Here is a 21666-nt window from a genome sequence, read left to right as displayed (position 1 = left end):
TAATAAGGTATACTGCTTTGTACAAATGTCTCATCTTCCTATATTATTTCTTCCGTTAGACGCTCAAGTAGTAGTGCATTGGCTTCTCATTCGAGAGGTCGTGGGTTCGATTCCCGCTGCCGATCATCTTGACTCGGGTTTTCCTCAGTTCTACCAGGCAAATAGCAGGATGATATCTACTAAACAGGCCCTAGCCGATACCTTCCCAAATCCTTTTCCATTGTTACTGTTGATGTTAGATATCTAGTATAAAGCAGCCTCTGAGCTATATCTGGTAATTGCTAAATAAATAAATAAATAATAATCTAATATGTTATTATGTTCTATTACACAATTTTTGCTGTTTACGATTGTAAATTGTAAATTATTTCTTTGTATTTTAAGTTTCTGTCTTTAAGTATTTTGCATGGTAGTTTAAATATTTTGCATTTTATTTCAGTGTTTACATAGTCTGTTTGCTACTCACTAAAATGATGAGAATACAAGTCTTAACCACACTTGTGAATTAAACCGTGAAACATGTTTTATGCACGACCGTACCAAGGAACCAAAAACATAAAGGCAAGGATGTGTGCAAGATACTTGAATGCGACGCGGACGCTAGTATTGTGAATTAGAGATTGGCGGTGACCCGCATACGTTTACTCAGCCCATCCTTCTTCTACTGACGTCATGCATCATATAGTTTGTGTCCTCAGACAAAAGCATCTGTTTCTCTAGTTTCAGAAGCGAAGAATATGTTCTCGAGTGCATTGAAGCATGTTTCATCACCTTGGAAAGTACGTTACATTCAAACAAGAGAAAATAAAAAATAAAAAGATTTTTTTTTCAGTTTTTCATTACCACTATAACACTGATGTGAAGGTTTCAAGTATAAGAACATTGTACATACGTACAAAAGAAATAATGTTTGTGGAATTCAGAATTCTGATAAGTGATTCTCTTGTGACAAATATAATAAAATATTACACCATTTTTTAAATATATTTAATTATTGACAAAATGTCTTAAACTTACAAGAAAACTTGTCAATAACTGTGCATATTATTATGGTGTTTGTATTATTAATATGATTATTGTAGTGTTAGGAAAGAGCTCCCGTTTTTATATCGTATACGACTTTCGACATATAAAAACGTCCACGCAGAATCTGTCCTATAGTGTAGAACATTCCGAAAATAACAACTACAATGATTTAATGGATGCCCAGAACAGCAATTTATTACCGACAGAGGCTATATCTAAAGATCATACCCTTCGAGCTGTCCGAAAATCTCTCGTAACCTCAAACATAGATCAATTTCACACTTCAATCGACATCAAGGTTTTACCTGTGCATCACTAGTTGGAATTTTCGAGTTTTCTCCCAAATTTTAAGAAAGATGCACTAATATACCTACGTCATATGTAAGAGAATGAACCCCTCCCAGAGGTTGTCCTAGGTAACCCTAGCTCATTGACCTGGGCCAGGGACTATGGGTCCTGAGACAGGGACCCAGGGGCCAAAAGTATCCTCAACTGTCCTCACTACTACTTCGGGGTAAAGCCGAACATACTGTTTACTTTAAACTTTTCTTTACGAAAGAAACGAAACGCATTAAAATACATTTAAAATATACCGTAATTTAATAACAGTTATTTAACCCTTTGCGACCTCGTGGGTCCAAATGGACCCGTTAACGTTACGTATATATTTTCATAAGTTTTTTTTACCATTTTTAATTAGTGAACCTACCATAAGGTTTGCTACACTTTTATTTTTGATCTGGCTACTGTGTTTTATACACGACAATCGTTGTTCGAATGTTTCTTGTAATTGTTTCACATGTACGTCAAGGCTTCCAATTATCCCTGACAAGTCGGCTTGAATATTTTATATTTTCAAGGTAAGTATTCGATATTTCACTTCTAAAATTTGAAGGTATGAGGTAGAATGTATGTTTCTTTGTTTTCTGTTATTATATGCTTGCAATTTCTAATCTTTTTGATTATATTCACTGATAAAAAAGCATGACTCCAATTGGACCCATCAGGCTACACTGAAGCTATTACTAGAAATATCTCTGTATGAAGTGTGGTTCCAATTGGAACCATTAGGAGTATGATAAAGACTTATATAGAAGGAACTTATAATTTTCAATAAACTTTGCAATAAGAATGGCTGATATTTTATTATGAGGAATGAATTTTTCTTTGTTATGTATTTCTGAAACTTACTTTAAAACATTGAGGCATACGAAAATTTATACTTTTTGACATAATTACCTTTCATTTTATTTCTCAGTTTCGTATCCATTCTTCCTCCTCGTCCTTTCTATACAGGATGTTCCAAATCATGATAAATTAGAAATATTCATAGAAGATACTAAATAAAATATGTGAAAATTATTTTCTCCAAATAAATTGAAACTATTTAGAAGAAGATTACCAAGAGTATTCTATTTCCACAGTTACTTCTCGAAAATACTAAATTGTACTTCTAGCCATACTTATTTCTGGAAAATAATAAAGTTTGTTCGGCTTTATCTAACAAATTAACCTTTTTCTTTATTCTGAAGGTAATAATGTACCTAACCTAATCTTAGTAAATATACTAACTTAAACTAACAACTTCGAAATGAAATTAGCTGCAAAAATTACAATCATATTCTTTCTTTCTTATACTTTCAGATGAACAACGCGCTGGATGCGACAGAGATTCTGCGTATGCTCGCAGAGGGGGACTGGTCAGATCTTGATGATCTAGGTGAAAAATCTGGTGACGAGGAAGCAGCCATAGACGAAATTTTCACTCTTGCAGCGACAGAAGGCACATCCGTAACGGATAATATCGAATTGAACCTTCCTGATATTCCTGACACCGCCAATCCCATATATGATGACTTGATTCCTGAGGACTCAGAGCCCGTTCCGTCCACATCTCTGAAGCCAGAACGCAGAAAGGAAAAGCTTCGCTGGAGAGCGTGTGATATTCAAGAAGTTGATACAAGATGTGATGTGTTATTTAGTGACCCACCTTCATCCGACACAACTCCCCTTAATTATTTCAAGTTATTTATAACAGAAGATGTCATTGAGTTACTTGTTCAGCAGACAAATATGTATTCCGTACAGAAGTGTGGAGCATCTGTAAATACAAATAAAAACGAAATTGAACAATTCATTGGAATTCATGTATTGTCTGGCATTTTACAAGTTCCCAGCTACAGACTTTACTGGGCAAACAGCACACGGTTCCCGATTATTGCTGATATTATGCCACGCAATCGGTTTGAAAAACTTAGAAATACTTTTCATGTAAACGACAATACACAGTGCCCATCACGAAGTGACCCACACTATGATAAGTTGTATAAAATTCGGCCATTCATAGACAAAGTGCGACAGAACTTTCTGAAAACAGAACCAGAAGAGTACAATACTGTTGATGAAATATTGATTCCTTTTAAAGGTAGAAGCAGCTTGAAACAATATATTAGAAATAAACCTCATAAGTGGGGTATAAAGGTTTTCGCATGTGCAGGCATGAGTGGAATTGTATACGATTTTGAAATTTACGTAGGAAAAGGAACTCTAACAAGTGAATCTGAACTTGGTATTAGTGGCGATATTGTTATGCGTCTTGTTGAACATTTACCGAGGAACAAGAATTTTAAAGTTTCATTTGATAATTGGTTTACATCATATTCCCTTCTTTCTAAGCTGAAATTACAAGGTCTCTTGGCTGTTGGTACTGTTAGACCTAACAGGTTGCCAAATTGCAACTTTAAGTCTGACAAAGATCTCAGAAGAACTGGGCGTGGAAGCTTCGATTATAGAACAGAAACGACAACAAATATAATTGCGTTAAAATGGTATGACAATAAATTTGTTCACATCGCGTCATCTTACGTAGGTGTTGAGCCAGTAGATGAAGTAAAAAGGTGGTCTCTGGCTGAGAAGAGTCATATAAAAGTGAGGCGACCATCAATTGTCAAAGAATATAACCAAAGGATGGGAGGTGTAGATTTGCATAACATGCTCGTTGAATTATACAGAACTGATATAAGCGCAAAGAGATTTTATCTTAGAATTGTGTTCCACTTAATTGATATGTGTGTTGTCAATTCCTGGTTATTGTATAGACGTCATTGCTATCAAAGAGGTGATGGCACACATAAGAAGTTACTAGATTTCCGCGCAGATATTGCAAATGCTCTTCTAATGGCTGGAAAAGAAATCTCGAGGAAACGTGGAAGACCTTCAACTGAGGAAGCACCTTTGATCAAGAAGAAGAAGAAGACAGTCAGCACAACGCCTGGTTTAGATACTAGATTCGATGCTATTGGTCACTGGCCGATTCATGATGAACAAAAGCAACGTTGCAAACTCTGCATCAAAGCCAAATCTAGGATGAGGTGCCAAAAATGTGATGTAGCTTTGTGCTTGACAAAAAACAAAAATTGTTTCATTCAGTACCATCGAAAATAACTTCAAGTTTTCAACAGTATTTAACATTTATTTTCCTGCATAAGTGCTTATCTTTGCAATTCTAATTTTGAATAAGATAGTTAAAATTTATACAAGAATAATTATGTCCTAATATTATGTATTACCAATTTTATGGTAAAATATACTGATAGTTTCTCCATGAAAAGCATTTTTATTTATGAAGTTTCAGTTATTTGTTCAGCAATGTTATTTTACTGTATTATCAACAGTTCCATATAGTATATTGTACGGCTAGAAGTAATAATATATATATCAAACTTAAAGATTAGGTAAGACTAAACATTTCACAATATTAGAACATTTTATATCTTATGCGTCCAGTGGGTACATTTGGACCCACGATTTTTCTCGCCAATAGGAGCACTGAAAGCAAAAGTATGAACTTTTTACGATAAAAGTAGCCTAATATTAACTAAAAACAGAAAAAAATATTTTTTATATCGCTAAATAAAAATTTGGGTATGAAAGGGTTAAATATTTAATAAGAATTATAATTACAAACATAACTAATAAATATAGCAATAATAAATATAGCAAATTATAGTCTATTCTATTCTATATATTCTAATTAATAAAGCTAAGAACGCTTATTACCAAGACATGATCTATTTCCCAAACCAATCAATAATAATAATAATAAAATATTCAAAAATTTTTGATAATTTATTTCACACCATGGGACATTCCCAAACATTTCGGGATAATGGCAAACATTTTGTCTGTCATTTCCCCATAAGACACCATTTTATTGTTGAAGTTGAAACTAATTGTTGACTGCATACATGCTAGTAAGATTACAAAGAACTAATCCTCAAAGACAGAGGAATATAAGTCTTATCTGTAACAGTATAGGTAAGATAAGAGCCAACTTACCTTGCCCATGTTGAATTAACGTTATGAGTAAATCGACAAAAACAACACGTCTTATTCCTGGCAATTCACTCAACTGACTGTCACCAAATATATGATACACTTTTCCAGGTCTCTGTGTTAGCGTGCAGCAAAATCGTCTGTTTTCTAACAAGCTTCCTTGGGCGTAAACTTGGGTGTTAGGTATTACCCCAGTGCTCGCGAATATCCCGGTTTCCCCTAAGCATAAACTCAAACATAAACGAACACTTGCTGCAGCGTTTTTGGCAATTCCCTTGTAAGAGTGTCAAAGGCCGGAAATTTCCACAACATTAGATTTCTCGATTTTATATTACTTAAGTCATATTCTTCTAGTGTAAAGAATGGATTCTTCTGCTAGTATTATAATATCACTTTGAAATATGCACAAATATGCGAAATTACCACCTTCTTGAATTGTTTTAACACATTCTTAACAACGTTACGAATTCCTGCTTGTAATCTTTTGGAGTTTTTGCATCATTTGCTACAGAATTAAATCTTTGATCGTTAAAGGGAACTTGTTAAGAAAGCATAGAATCATCAAATAACCACGGAGAAAAGCAGGGAGAGAGAGAAAAAGAATAAATTACTTGTAATAATAGTACACTTTCTAAAGACGTTACAAGTGAATACAAACAATCTCTAGAATACTTCTGGCTATTATAATAAAAGAGAAACTGTGCTGACTTTTGAAGGTGAAAGAAGTCCTATTAATGTAATAGTGTGGTTGAGGTTGTTGGAAGTATCCTTTTAACAATGCGTGTCTTTGCCTTGCAGGCAATAGACATGAACTGAATAATTTAACTTGAATAACAAAGAAAAAAAGCTATTTTCCAAGCCTTGACTTCACTTAGCATCTAAGCTGTTGGCTAACGACTGTAGAAGTTGCTGATAGCTAATGGGAATGCACAAGTCTCGGTTCAAGTACTTTGCAAAGAAGGAAGTGCTAAGTACACTACTGGTTGCCAAGGTACTGGATACTTATAGCTATTTTTCGTTTTCTCCCACAGGAAGAGAGAAGACTTAATCTCGGAAATAATTGTGTGGAGAATACAAGTAGTTGAGTTTCCATCTTTCCAAGCATGAATAATATACGCAGAGCAGTACTTGACAAATACTTTTACGACGTAGCATAACCGTTGATGAAAATTAAATCCATTCACAACGATTCAAGATAAAAATATGAGTGAAAATGGCATCAAAATTCCCTATTGTATGAAACCGTTCAACTAAACCAAAGAACATAAATCAATCAATGAAAATTGTTATGTATATATATACAGTAGGAAGTTGAAAATCCGAACTAATTGGGACCAAGGTAGTTTGGATTTTCGAAAATGGCCAAGAAAATGCCATTTAGGTTTTAAATATACTGTACGCTATGCTCTTTTATCGATTCAGTGCTTATACAGTACATATGATAATTACAATACCGTACGTAAGGCTACTTATATTTAATGTTTCTAAAGAACCTGCTCGTACACTAAATTACACTGTTCTTGTAACTTGCATTTAAAACTTAACTTGTATAGGCCTAAGATAAAATAAAAATAAAAATATGTATGACAAACAATTACCTATGAATGATATTTCGTAAAAACACTGACTTCACGCAACGCCGAAGGACAACCCTATTGTTTGTTTATCTCTAGCGCTAAGACAAAATGTAAAAAAGCTTCTAGGGACCGCGTTCGTTTTTAAGACGTTTCGGAATTTTGACGTCCTACTATATATATATATTAGAAATCATGAGTTTATTATCTGCATGATATACGATGACTTGCATCTTTACTTAAAAAAATGAAATGGAGTAACATTTATAGTTTTGTATCCCACACTTATGGTCTTTAGACTGAAAGACATGGGTGCTTACTGAAAGAGATTAATTATGAAAGAACTGGTGGAATGAGAAGATGAAAGGGAATGAGAGAACTCTGGAAAACCTAACGGCACGATGTTATACATCACAGACTTAAATAGCCTACAATCGAATCACAAACCATTCGCATTAGCATTGGGCGCTGTACCACTGCACTACCTTGTTCTCCAGAAGTTATACTTAACTTCTGCTTTAAGAATTTTTATAAGTTTGTTAATCTATTGTAGCGTCCAATATACATACAGTAGGAAGTCGAAATTGGGACCACAGGTAGTTCGGATTTTCAAATTGTACGCATTTTCGAAAGTGACCAAGAAAATGCCATTTAGGCTTAAATATACTGTACGGTATACTCTTTTATCGATACAGTAGTTATAACAGTAGTTACAAAACCGTACGTAAGACTACTTACATTTAATGTTTCTGAAGAACCTGCTCGTACACTAAATTACACTGTTCTTGTAACTCACACTTAAAACTTAACTTGTACAGGCCTAAGGAAAAATTAAAATATGTATGACAATTACATATGAATGAGCAATTGTAAAAACACTGACTTCACACAACGCGGACGGACAACTCTATTGTTTGTTTATCGCTAGCGCTATGACAAAATGTAGGGATTGCGTTCGGATTTTTGACATTCCGATTATCGACGTCCTTCTGTATATATTTTAGAATGGTAGAAAAATGAGCAATTGCAGTATCCTTGGTAATATATTCTGCTAATATTTCTATGGTATTATCTTCATCATATGGCTTAACAAGTAAGTTTTGTTTCACAGTTGCATAACTTGATAGACTTCCAAACTATCCAAATTCAATGTTGAAACTGATTTACAACTTCCGGGTGCAATGGACGGATAGAGAGATAAGAAACTTGTGAAGTAGTAAATTTCGATTACTTGCCGTCTTACTACTGTACGTTCTTACTCGACAATCCAAATATAAATTCGCAAAATACTAATGGATGTTAATAAAAGTACGAATGTGAGTCCCCAAACATTCATCTGCAGCTAGTGTTTCATGCCAATAAGTCTCTTTGCACGGACTTAAAACTAACTCGTTGTCTGACGATCAGAATGAAAACATACCTTGAGAAGCTGTTAAGTCCTTGCCAATGCAGTCTTGGACACAATAACCCTACATATAAGGCCTTTTCAAATCATGGAGATTTTGTTTCCTTTCATGAATCTGCCGATCCTTTTTCGCTAGCAATTTTATCCACGGATTATTAGAAGGCCTTTGACAGAATTAATTACAATTGTCTCTTCCAAGTTTTATCTAAAAATGGATTCGGAAATCTTTTTATTAAGGAGTAGAAATTACAAGGTTAAAGCTAATGGAGGTTTAAGTACTCTTATCACTGTTTGCAATGGTATTCTACAAGGGGACACAATGTCTAGTATTTTATTCAATTTATCTTTAGCACCTCTTGTATATGTTGCAAATTGTCTACTCTCTGGTGTTTCTGTTTATAACAATTGTCTAGCGGTGGCAAAAATATTTCTTTCATTTTAAGAAAAATAAAATCACTTTATTTCACTATAATAACTCTCTTAAAAGTTTACGCTTTAAAACTTTATTTCTACAGATATATAATATAAAAAAGGAAATCTATCTTAAAATTGCTACAAGCAAGGAGGTAACAGTAGAAGTTACATAATATTTAAATTCCTATGATTAAGTCCACTTTTGGTAGAAGAGAAAGATTATCAATGAAAGTAACGATCATTAAAGAATTAATGGAATAAGAAAGTAAGAAGGAAAAAGTACTGAAGAAACCCACAGACACAAACATTGTCGAGCAAAATCTCAGACGCCAGCCATCGAATCACAAACCTTACCAAACATAGAAGTTAAGCATTCAGCTACTAAGGGATCGTTTATCCTAGGAACGACTTATTGTTCTTAAAACTACTCCTTTTTCTTAAACAAGATTTGCATAAATTCCATTTGATCGAAAGTACTGTATACGTACCCAGTAATGTTCGCATCTCAGTCCTTTGGGAAGGTCAGAAGAAAGAAAAAAACAAAAGAAAAGAAATATTAACCTACGTAATGGCCGCCCTACTACTTCCACATCTTATATTATGTGTTTTTCTACTATCTGTTATTTATGTAGTACAGTAATACGAGCATTTTCCAACAATTACGAAAAAAATCCCTCAAATCTCCCAAACCTCCGTAAGTACCGTATATAGCAATATTGAATTGCGGTATTTTCGTTTACCATCTAAATACAATTCATTTGCTTCGATGCTACGATGTAAATACTGGTAACGAAACTTACGAACTTAAAAGGATCGTATAATGTCCGAATCTTGAAATTTTAGTTGACATTTTGAGTAACTCGTATATAGTATTGCTTTCATTAGAATTAGATTTTTCATTTTTAAAAAAGCCTTTACATTGATACTTTTCTTTTAATTAACTTTATTAATTGTAATTAGTTCTAACAATTCTAAATAACACTTCTATTACGTAATGTGCGAATACTCGGAGCTGAAAATTAAAAAAAATATCGAAACAAAGGAACAAAGGATCCTGTCTCTAATTAGTTCTTTCTGGGAAATCTGAAACCCATTTAACAATAGCATCTGCTCAGGCTAGGGATAGCTTTTTCTCCCTAGAACTTAAAATAAACTGGAAACTACCAAGCTAGATTCAATATCACTGAAAAGAAATCCGTAGGATTCTATTAACGTAGAAAAAATTCTGGATATTGTGAAATACGTCTATTTTCACATTACTACAACTTATCTACGAGGATTATTTTCTTAAAACTTCCACTAAGTCATCATAGGTAAACCATGTAAGATGAGAAACGGTGTCAAGACAAAACTGTTCATTGGAGATCGCCCACCACCTCTCGATAGACAAACTCTCCTGTTGAATCATTGTGGAGGAGCGCCCTTTGAAATATACCGATTGCAGTTGAAAAACTCGCAAAGTGTAATTCTATTTCTCCAGGCGTTGATCTTGAGATTTCAGGTAACCCGAAAGAGAATTCAGAAATCGTAATCTACGCTTTTCACAAACCACATGTAATGTGTACTTCTATAACATTTGATATGTTTTCGAACTCGCTACCACATAATGATTAACTAGAAGAATCAGTTTGTCAGAAGGTGAGGAAGGCTATGTTATATAAATAACTTTGTGTTATCCGTATTTTGTCATCTCACGTGATTCTCCTCAGACAGTTTAACGAAGGTTGAAGAAAGTAGTCCTCGTGGAAACACGAACGAAGATCAAGCTCTGCATCTGAAGTTGCAACTTCTCGGAGATCTATTTGCACTTAGATAAATAGCGTTCACTTGCAAACAACGTTTGCAAAATTCAAGAGCGTAGAACAAAATCCTGTCACTGCCTCGTCGAGTCAAAATTCGAAACATTGTTTCCTGCTCATAGTGGTGGTTTTAAAATACCACTGCTAGAATGAAACTAAGACTTCCGAGTTTCTGGTGAAAACCAGTCAAATTATAAACTCTAATAAACTTGTTTTAATTCGAAAGTCTATCTTCATGGTACCCGCCTCTCGTATGTTGATAAAGACAAATTTCGATGATTAACCTTTCGGACCTAACGTTAGCTTTACACATCCATAATCATAAGTAATCTTGCCTTGGATTCATGAATTTGTTACGTGTAGTCTCCGACCGCCTGGTGTGGTAATGGTATTGTTTGCTTACTCTTATGCCATTGCCTAATCCAGTGCAAGTTATGCTATAGTAATGGTGGTTGTTTCTCGTTGCTAAAATAATTTGACATTGTTTACCACCTGGCTACTGGTTCTCTTCTTCACAAGTCATATTTCTATCCTTCCTGTAAAAAAACAAATAACCATCGTTAGTCTATCGTTACTAGTGAGTTCACCTAAATTATAGAGCACATGAACGACTTAGGACTATGTTTGTAGATTCTTTTCATGTTGGAATCAACAACCAATAAGCAACGCTGTATTTTGCTGCACGTCCGTGGATTGTTCTAATTTCCAAGAGTCTCTTCCTGGACAAATTTTTGTAGCCATCTCTTTGTTTTCTATAGTTTGTGTTCATTCACCTGGCTGTTGACTCCGCCAAAGCTTAACCTTTGGTTCTCGTCATGTGTCAAACAGTATATAATTACCCAGATGAAATACCACCAAGAGTTCGGAATATTGTCAGAATAGTTCCTCAATTTTAATTTGTTGTATGCGGTCATTTCCAAATATTGAAAATCCTGTTGCTATGCCGTCGTCACGGTGAAAGACATACTAGTTTGCATAGACCATATTCATCATCCATTAACTCTGATCTGTGCCATACACTTCAGCTTTCGTTGCGTCATGTACTTTTCTGCACTGGCTCTCAAAAAGTGTACTAGGTAGGCTGCAGAACGTCTTTCGTAAATACACCCTCGTGAAAGTGTTCTTATGAGATGTCATCAGTTACAGCATCAGTTGTATGACTGTGTTCCCATGTAGTGATCCAAGTGACTGAAACATATAGTGGTCCCAGAAAACGAACGCCCTGGTGCAAGAGGCAGGTGTTATATTGGAGCATTACCCCTGGTGTTCGGATCTTTGAAGATGTTTTTGCTTAATAGATGCGCTCTCAGTAGCAAGTGGATTAGATCAACGCTAATGACGATGAATTCCATTTAAAAAAAAACTAGTTTTGATCACTTGCCATACGTTGTTGCATACTGGTCACCGAGATGAACTGATTCTGAACTATCTAGTGCCTAACATCAACTACTGTACTGTAAAGACTGTATATTCCCACAGAGTAATTGCAATATTCTTTGTAGAGTATGGGAAAGAACTAAGATTTTAGAGTACGTCAAAGACTGTCGATTATTATTATTATTATTTACGAGAAGCATGCATCAGTTATTAGTAGTATCGTGCTGAAACAAGTAGGCTAGCTACTAAGTCCACAATAAATAACTCAATCAATCAAAAAGTCTTGTAAGTATTGTTTTTCACCTATATCAATGAGGAAAAATATGATTCGCGGGCTTGATGTGACCTCCGGAAAGGTTTTATCTAACCCGTGGCATGGTTCCTAATCTGACAAATGAAAAGAAAAGCTATTTCGAAACACCTATATTAGAAACAGACCAGTATTTAAGTTCACTTCTGAAAATCAGGACATTCCAGTGCTTAAAATTATTTAATGCCGTACACTAATCTGTATAAGCGGGAAAGAAAAGTTGAACAAGATACAAAACCACCTCACATATGTAACAATTTCAAGCTAAAAGCAACTATTTCTCCTTAGAGAATGAGGAAATAAAATATGTTCTCGGTATAAAAAGAATAATTTTACTATAGATTTTTTCGAAATCGAAGGGTTTCACTTTACTTCAGGAAAATACCTTGCGAAAGTGCTACATGGTATTATTCGATTGGTTGCATTTTAACGTCCCCTTTTAGGACTGAGACTACATCAGACATTGACCTACAGTTTAAGGTAGAATCCGGCAACCGTAGCACACTCAAATTTTAAGACTCTCCCAATGGGATTCGAACAAAGGATCACATGCAACTTAAAAGTGCGCGCGCGATAGCAAGGATACCAGAAGGAACATCATGATATTACTCGACATCGTACGAATTCAGCCGAAGTCATCCGCTCTGGATCCGACTTGGCTAGGTAGTATACCTTCACTTGCTATAGAAGTTCATGAAATAGTATAGGATGAAGACTATTTGTTCCTTAGGTACAGGTAATTTTTTTAAAAAATAGATACAGCACCGCTTTCTACGTTGATAAGTAAATTTAATCAAGTTTGGATAATATCATATTAAAACATAAGCTTTTTGGTTTTCCATAGTCAATATACTTTGCAGTCAAAACAGTTAATAAGCTATGTTATAGATCAAAACAGTGGATAAAGAAAATGCATATTGCGTTGTCCTTCACTAGCAATTAAGATATACGGCGTCTAAGTCGTGCTTTTTTCCTTTCTACGATGTCACTTGAAGTACGCTAATCGTAAATATTTCTCATTCCCTTACCATCATTAACCCTTGCATATAAGAGTTTAAATATGCATCAATCCGTGAAGTTGTTTGCTTGATTTTAAATTTATCACTCTCGTTACATTGAAATTCAGAAAGTGAGCTGATATTTTGTTGAACATTATACGACAGCACTAAATATAATTAAATTTGTAGTTCTACGTGTCATTGTTATGCCTTTTAGACTAAAAGGGACCGATAATTAATGAAAGTTACACCACACACTCATATGGCCTGGGATTAAACCAGAGACCTCTACCACCAGAGAGGAACTCTTTATCATTAAGTCTCCGTGATATTCGATATATGGTAATTCTAAATATCAAATTACGGAAAAAGACTATACGTTTTTGCTGTCTTCATTTTTCTTCATGACATTCTCTATTTCCGTAGTAGGTTGGAGAAGTAGAAGATTTGTAGAAAACACTGCTTTAAGCAGATAAACAAAATAAAAGTTGTGATTTTTTAAAGTAAAGCATCCCCAATATACAGAATACAGCAGTTTTGGAGCAAAATCTGGATTTTTAATGTTTTTTATGAAGTACATGTAGTTTCTAAAGATGTTTAATTTATAATAACTAACTCTGTGAACTATGTACTCCTAAGATTCAATGCCGCGTTTACAAAAGCTCTCCATTGACTTCTGTTCTTAGCCAACTGGTACCAATTTCTACTTTGTATTCCTATTTCCGCAAGATCCTACTTAATATTGTCCTCCTATCTGTACCTAGGTCTTCCCAACGGTCGTTTTTCGATTGGATTTCCAGTCAAAACATTAAAAGCGTTCTTACTTTCTTCCATTCTGGCTACATTTGCTAACTCTTAATGTTGAGAGAACTTCAATGAAAATGTTGCTTAGTGTTCTCAGCTTAGAAAATTGACAAATAAACCCATATTGTGCTCATGAAACTGGCTTTGATATGCGGTTTTTATCCTAAGTTAAACTGCAAAAGCTAGTTCTGAAAATGAAAAACGATGAATTTTAAATCTACTAGAGTCAAGTCAGTCGGCATTTCTAAGTAGTACAGAATTAATGTTAATTTATATTTAAAGTAAGCGAGAAGGAAAAGAGCACAATTTGCCTTTCTGTTTCCTGAAGAAGCAATTCAATTTTGTTTCAAGTGCTTAATTTTGCTAAGATCATTTTAACGTGCTCATTGACGCAATTACATTACTCAATTGATATTACTTAGATAATTACAAGGAAATATCATTTAAGAGCGAAGTTCTTGGACTAGAAGTTAGCGAGAATTTGATGTTATGCATTCCAAGAATCGTAGTTGAGAAGAGAAATATCATGCATATAACTAAGAGAGGTAAAAATAAGGTTAGGAGGAACTCGAACAGTAGGAGAGATGTACTTCCCAGAGAAGCTTTATTTGTTTTTGCACAGCATGCCACCTTCTGTCACTCTCCGCCAGAAGTATTTTATGCTTTAGTATAATTCACTCATTTGTGAATATTGCTTACCTTCTTAGGTAGACAAATAAACAAACGTACAATGCAAATATAATTTTTGGCTCCGTATGAAATAAGAAACTACATGGCATCGTACTAAACTTTCTCGCGTACATATCTTACGTTCAATCATGTCACGCTGCAGTTATTACGGAAACGTTATTTACGTAATATGGACAAAATTATTATAGAGAAAGTTGCCCAAAGAACACTCACCCGCAAGAAAAAACTACCCAATGTGGACTTTTCAAATAAGAAATTATTTGTACGATATTGTAAAATTTTACTAAAACATTTATTCACGAAATAGAAATAGTTGTTTTAGAGCGTGTCTTCCTGTTTCACAGAAAGAGATTCAAACTGGTTTTTCATTTCGAAGAACAGAAATATAATTCAATACGTGTGTTCCTGTTTCAGAGAATGAGAGATTTCATTTATATATATTTTTACGTAAGTTTGTAGAAAGCCTGTACAGCACCAGAAGTATGCCGATATTTGTATTACATGTCGAGAAATTGATTCTATTGTAATATTGTAATTGCATATACTAATTTTAAGTAACAAAAAAATCATAAATTATTGAGAAAGTCAAGATGGCTGGTATATCAGCAGACCGTAAATGCAAATGAATTTCTGTAAACTGAAAGGAACGAAAAGATAATGATGGGTGGATCATTTAAAATTTGTCCACGTCTATTTTCATAGTTATATATATTGCAAGGAAAGTATTTCGGACATTTTTTCACTTCTCTTCTGCCAATTGCAAAGCAAAACTCAGTCATTGTACACACTATGCTTCAGTAAATCAAGAAAAATCTGAAGATTGTTGCTTCCAGTTTTGTGTGTAATAATTATTTATGACTGACTTTGAACAAGCGGCAATAAACGCTACAAGAGAAACATTGCAGCAAGCGACATTACGCATTTGCTTGTTTCATTTTAGCCAATCTATATGAACAAAGGTACAAGATATTGGGTTGTTCCCACTTAACAAGGCTGATAATGATATGAGAAAATGGGTAAGGAGAGCAGATGCACTTCCCCTCCTTCCACTTGAAGACATTAATCATGCGTTTCTATATATGCAAGACGATGCACCCAACATCCTGAAGGCACAGGTTTTCCTACACTACTTGGCGGACACCAATATTGAACTGAATGCAGCCTTCCATTCGCAAATACAGGACCCCTTACGTTGTACTCATTGTATTTTTTTTAATGTTTCAGGGTAGTATTAAACAAATTTAATAACAACAGCGAAAAAGCACAAACAATATTGAGGTTAGCATTTCAAATTCAATAGGAAATAGATATAAATCATCCCTATACATACAGATTCATTCCACTTTTGAAGCAAGAACATTCCAAGAATGCGACTGGTGGAAGCAGGCAATTTACTACTTACTAATATTGAGATGCTACCAAAACTTTCCATGCGAATCTGCGAAACATGAATGGGTAAATTTAGCAACATTGCACACTGATAAGGTATTCTGCAAAACAGAAAGTAACTGTGTTAGAGAAAATCATCTGAAAACAACAGCCCAGTTGATAAGAATTGACTTACACCATATTACACGCATGTTAATAAAACATTTGTCTATGAAATAAGAAAACAATCGAAATGGTTTTTCTTTTCTGAGAAGATAGTTTGCAAAGAGATCACTCCCAAGAATAAACCATCCAGTCTGGATATTTCCTAGAAAAATGACAAACTCATTACATCATAGGAGTGCAATGACTTATGAAAATAAATAAAAGTCGTTAGAACTTTTTTTTTTCTTTTAAGAAAATAGCATTTATTTATTTGGTCTAGGAATTAATTCGTGCGGGTGGACAAGAGATGGCGCAACGAACGGAGCGTCCCACAGTTCCGTGTATCCACACATGTGTTGCAAACCCCTGTCATCGCGTATCGTTCGTAGTATAGGGCAGTGGATTAAAGCGTCAACAACACCAGTTTGTAGTTAAGTGAACATGGCGCAATTTGTGCCTGATAAAGTGTTTTTGCGGGGTGTCCTGCTGCATTACTTTAACATGCAGAAAAGTGCGACTGAAAGTCATCGTATTTTGGTGGAAGTGTATGGTGACCATGCTCTAGCTGAGCGAACGTGTCAGAAGTGGTTTGCACGGTTTAGAAGTGGTGATTTCGGCTTGGCAGACCAAGAGCGAGCTGGACAGCCAAAAAAATTTCAAGACGAAGAATTGACAGCATTGCTCGAGCAGGATTCGTGTCAAACGCAGGAACAACTTGCAGCAGCATTAGGCGTTGATCAAACAACAGTCTCCAAACGCTTGAAAGCCATGGGAATGTCACATTGGGTTCCACATGAATTGAAAGACAGAGACGTTGAAAGAGGAAAAACCATTTGCGAATTGCTGCTTCAACGACAGAGCAGAAAGGGGTTTCTGCATCGAATTATTACGGGTGATGAGAAGTGGATCCATTACGAGAACCCTAAACGAAAAAAGGCCTGGGTGAAACCAGGTCCATCACAACCAAAACGAGATATTCACTGTGCAAAGGTTATGCTGTGCATATGGTGGGATATGAAAGGTGTGGTGTACTATGAGCTGCTGCAACCGGGTGAAACTATGAATGGAGAACGTTATCGACGACAATTAATGCGTTTGAAGCAAGCTCTGGCCAGAACACGACCAGAATGGGAGAACAGACATGATAAACTTATTGTTCAACATGATAACGCTCGCCCACATGTCGCAAAACCGGTCAAAACCTATTTAGAAAATGTCGGATGGAAGTTTTACCCCACCCGCCGTATTCACCAGACGTTGCTCCTTCGGACTACTACTTGTTCGATTGCATGAACAACGATTTGATTGGACAGCGGTTTACTTCTTCAGAAGATATCGAAACATGGGTCTCTGACTGGATCGCTTCCAAGGATGAGGACTTCTTTCGCCACGGAATCCGTACATTGTCTGACAGATGGGCGAAAGTGGTGGCTAGCGATGGACAATATTTTTCTTAAGGTATTTATGTATTTTGTGTTTGTACTACAGCTTCAATGTGTGCGTACTAACCGCACGAATTAATTCCTAGACCAAATATTTATGTTCACCCTTTAGTAAATCCAAGATAGGAAAAAATCAAATGTGCTTCTTGTAGAATTTTATACATTTTATTTAAAATTTAGTTCGAATACGTTAAACTGTATGGCCTTTAAAGGAATGAACATAGTCTGGGATGGATATCAGAAAAGTAATTTTTCTGGTGTGTTTGGGACATGAAACGTTTACATCAGTTGAAACCTCGAATTCGATGTTTTTAAACGATCGCCATACTTTCTTCTCTCTTATCGTCACTCGTAAGTAGAAAATTAGGCGGATAAACGTAATTTATTAGTTTTAAATATGTTTTTAACACTTTTATTTCTTAAACTAAGAAATAAAGTATCCCAACTAAAGAAAAAACTTTCGCAATGATGATAATTCGCCGGTTTTGAACGCTCGAGGCACGGGTTGACAGTAACGCGTCTGAGTGAATGTTAAAAAAAAGAAGAGGACCTTTTGTTTTCTTTTGATGTTACGAATCACCTTTCGAGCTGAATCGACGGCCTCTGATAGAAACTTTAAGTGGATCAAGCAAATAGTAATCCGACTGACGAGATAGAGACTGTGTGCAGGATGCTTGTACACCTCGAAACGCAACGTTTGAAGAATTTGAGCGGTGTGGACAGTGGTGTGTTGATACACATTCTCATGCAACACACGAATGCCTTTCAATAATAGATGTCTGCATTTATTACGAATTGCAGGATTTATCTTGTTTACCAGCATATCACTGTACCTTTTACTGTTTATTGTTGACCCTTTTTCCAGGCAATGTTCCAGGATTGGCCCTTGTTAGTATCAAAACACTGTGAGCATCACTTTTCCTGCAGAAGGCTGATTCCTCAATTTCTTCTTGACAGAAGATCCAAGGTGCTTCCATTCCATTCTCCGGCATCTGTTCTCTGTTCAAAGTCATTAATCCACTTCTCATCTCCAGCGATGATTCGTCTGAGGAAGCTTCACCTACGTTAGCATAATGGTTCAATAGGTACTGGCAGATTCTCCCACGGTTTCGCTTGTGCTCTTCATCGAGTTTTTCGGAACCCATCTCGCATAGACTTTGTGAAAGTTGAGCCTGTTATGCATGATGCCATTCACAGAACCATAACTAATCTCATATGGGTTGCCACTTCATTAACAGACATTCGTTTCTTATTCAGAATCAAGGGACAGATTCGTTTAATAATGTAACCAGTTGTTGCTGTAGCTGGACATCCTGTTCATTTTCATCCTTCACGCTCGTTCGACCACTTTTGAATTGCTCAATCCACTGATAAACATATTATCTCCGTATTGAGCTGAAAGTCTTCCATTAATTTCCGCTCCAGGTACATCTTCAGATCACAAAGAAACGGATGACAGAACGTCAGACGTTCTTCTTTGGTGCAAGTGGAGAGTGGCGCGGCCATCTTTATTTCGCAATAGCGCAAAGCAAATTGATATAATAACGCTGTAACAGGAGAAGCCAACGATGAGACCTAAGTCTGTTGAACGCACAATGCCGTAGAGCCAACTTGAAAATAAACAGAAAAAATGCATCACTTGTTGACTTACCCTCGTATCTAGAATCAATGTTTCTAAGAACATTTTACACTTGAACAGTCAATGTTTTTAAAGGAAATACTGCGAGACATCACATATACAAAAAAATCAAATTGCATCAAAAGAATCTCAGGTTAATCATTCACCCGATGTAAAAAGAGGTATAGATGTACGGTCGCCCGCAGCGAGAGGTGTGGAGGCAGTTGCTCCTCGTAGATTTCCGAAAGATGTTCTTTTAAGTACATATCAAGAGATACTTACTTGCTCACATGTACTGAATATATTTATATTAGACTTCTGTAGTTTACTATAGTTAATAAGGATACGTACGTAAATAACAGTTCTTTCATAGCTCTATTATGTGCCGACTTGCTTCAAAGTGTATCAGTCTTTTAGCCCCCTTGGAAAAATACTGCTGGCATCCCTAGGAATACCTAAAATAGCTTATAACCAAAATTTCCATCTTTCTGTCTTTTCCTGTTTTAAAGATTTTATGATCTGATTTTTTCACTGAAAACACTATAACTGTAAGAATTAAAAGAGACATTGTGATCAAAGTGTAAAGCGAATAGTCGAGGAGCCTTTTACTTACCCCAAACGTAAGTGGTAATTTCCATCTTTTTTTTTTTTTAAACTTCTCAAGGATAATTTTTGCGGTTCCTGAGTTCTGAAATTATCGGCTAAACCCTATTTGGGGTCGCAGGAATACATTGTAATCAAACTTAACCTACAAAGGGTTTTCTTTATTTGATGTTTGTAAATTTGATATTTCTGTGTAAACCGAGCAATTAACGGCGGAGCTATTGAGTATAGTTTTATATGTAAGAATATTGATATTTTATAAATGGATACGTAGATATAATGAAGCGTAATATATTTGTATAATATATCGTTTCAATGTAAACGGTGTGCTTCGTCAGTTCCCCAGTCAGTTTTTACCTGGTTTGTGCGTTTTTCTGCCATATATATATGCTGTTGATATTTGTTAATGAGATATATAGAGTATACCGTCTATGTACATAAATGTTTTTCCTTATTTTTGTGATAATATAGTATAACTATGTTTTCTAACATCTTTGTAATAACATTTACTAATTGCATGTTGGGATACGGTAGGTTAGCTGGTTACCGCGAAATGTTTATGTATCTTCACATGCCTAAAAATATTATACTATAGAACCTGAATTCTTAGAAACTACTCAAACCTCTCATCTCCTCAGTGATTACAGAATCTCCATGATGTGATTGTTACTCTTTCGTGTGTGTGTAAGCTGAATCTAAAAATGCATAATGCAATAGCAGTGATTTAAACTTAACGCAGTGAAAACTTCCATAATCTATTTGAGGCAAACTGCTGGTGATATTCTCTTTACTAAATTGCATCTCATCATATAATTGTCCATCCTTTAATAAGACACGTTGAAATCTCGTATTATCCGAAACTCTCAGTGATCAAGTTGTCAAATATCTATCTTGGATATTATTTGAGAATGAAATGAATATTTAACCTATTTAGAACTAGAATCCCGGAAAGTGACAAGTGAAAGTTTGTTTACCTAATGAGTGACTAGTTTAGCTATTGAACAATTTACGTTTGTATAAACGAGTGTTAGTGTCAATATTATAACTGTACTTAAAATATTGAATGTATTTATTTAATCAATGAACTACATGATATGCATGGACGCGATATATATATATATATATATATATATATATATATATACAAACAGGATCCTCGACAGTCACATAGCCAAGGGGGGTTCGGACCCCCTTCGAAACCAGAAATAAAAAAACTAAGGTAGGATGAAACCAAAAGGAACGAGAGAAAGAAGAATCAGCGTTAAAAATAAAAAATTACAGCAAGCTTTAGGTTACTCTTTCTTATGAGGAGATTTGTACTACTTGCAATACATGATGGCGAATGAGCGAGATATCCTGGAAAAATCAAGGAATTTGAAATTTCTAGAAATGTTACGGAATTCCCAGAATTTTTGCTACTAGTCAGGGAAACTTCAAGCTTACGAAAGCATAGTGCCGTTCTGTAATAGTGTGGACATTTTTTTATAATTTTTCGTCACCGCTTCTCTGCAGTATCGAACATGTTATTTCAGAAACAGTTTTCCACTGCTCCTTTAGCCTGTCATTAAGAACAGACAGTAATTTGACGGAGTAATGAAAAACAAAAAGGTTATGTGGAAAGAAAGTTCTGTTAACATTTGATTCAACAGAGAAAGGAACTAAAATAATGTAGGATCTTTTTCAATGCCTTTTTATGTTCTTTCATTCGAAATTTCTTCATAGTTTGGTATTAAAATAT

At 35.2% G+C, this 21666-nt stretch overlaps 1 protein-coding gene across 2 annotated transcripts in view; it reads right to left on the bottom strand.

The window, feature by feature from the left end:
- The window catches only part of LOC145686141 (protein YIPF5-like), a 547759-nt gene that overhangs the window by 75741 nt on the left and 450352 nt on the right, over positions 1-21666 (bottom strand). Inside the window, exon 1 of one of the 2 annotated variants that reach the window (XM_081759130.1) lies at positions 5365-5850. The exons of the other annotated variant lie outside the window; for it this stretch is intronic. Coding sequence (XP_081615256.1) covers positions 5365-5373 — 9 coding nt within the window. The 5' untranslated portion in view covers positions 5374-5850. Of the gene's footprint in view, positions 1-5364; positions 5851-21666 lie in introns of those variants that run through there. 2 annotated transcript variants of the gene reach the window in all.

The sequence above is a fragment of the Thermobia domestica genome, chromosome 5, assembly GCF_964235325.1.
Source record: "Thermobia domestica chromosome 5, izTheDome1.hap1.1, whole genome shotgun sequence".
NCBI classification, from domain to species: domain Eukaryota; kingdom Metazoa; phylum Arthropoda; class Insecta; order Zygentoma; family Lepismatidae; genus Thermobia; species Thermobia domestica.
This window is presented reverse-complemented; position numbering and strand designations above follow the sequence as displayed.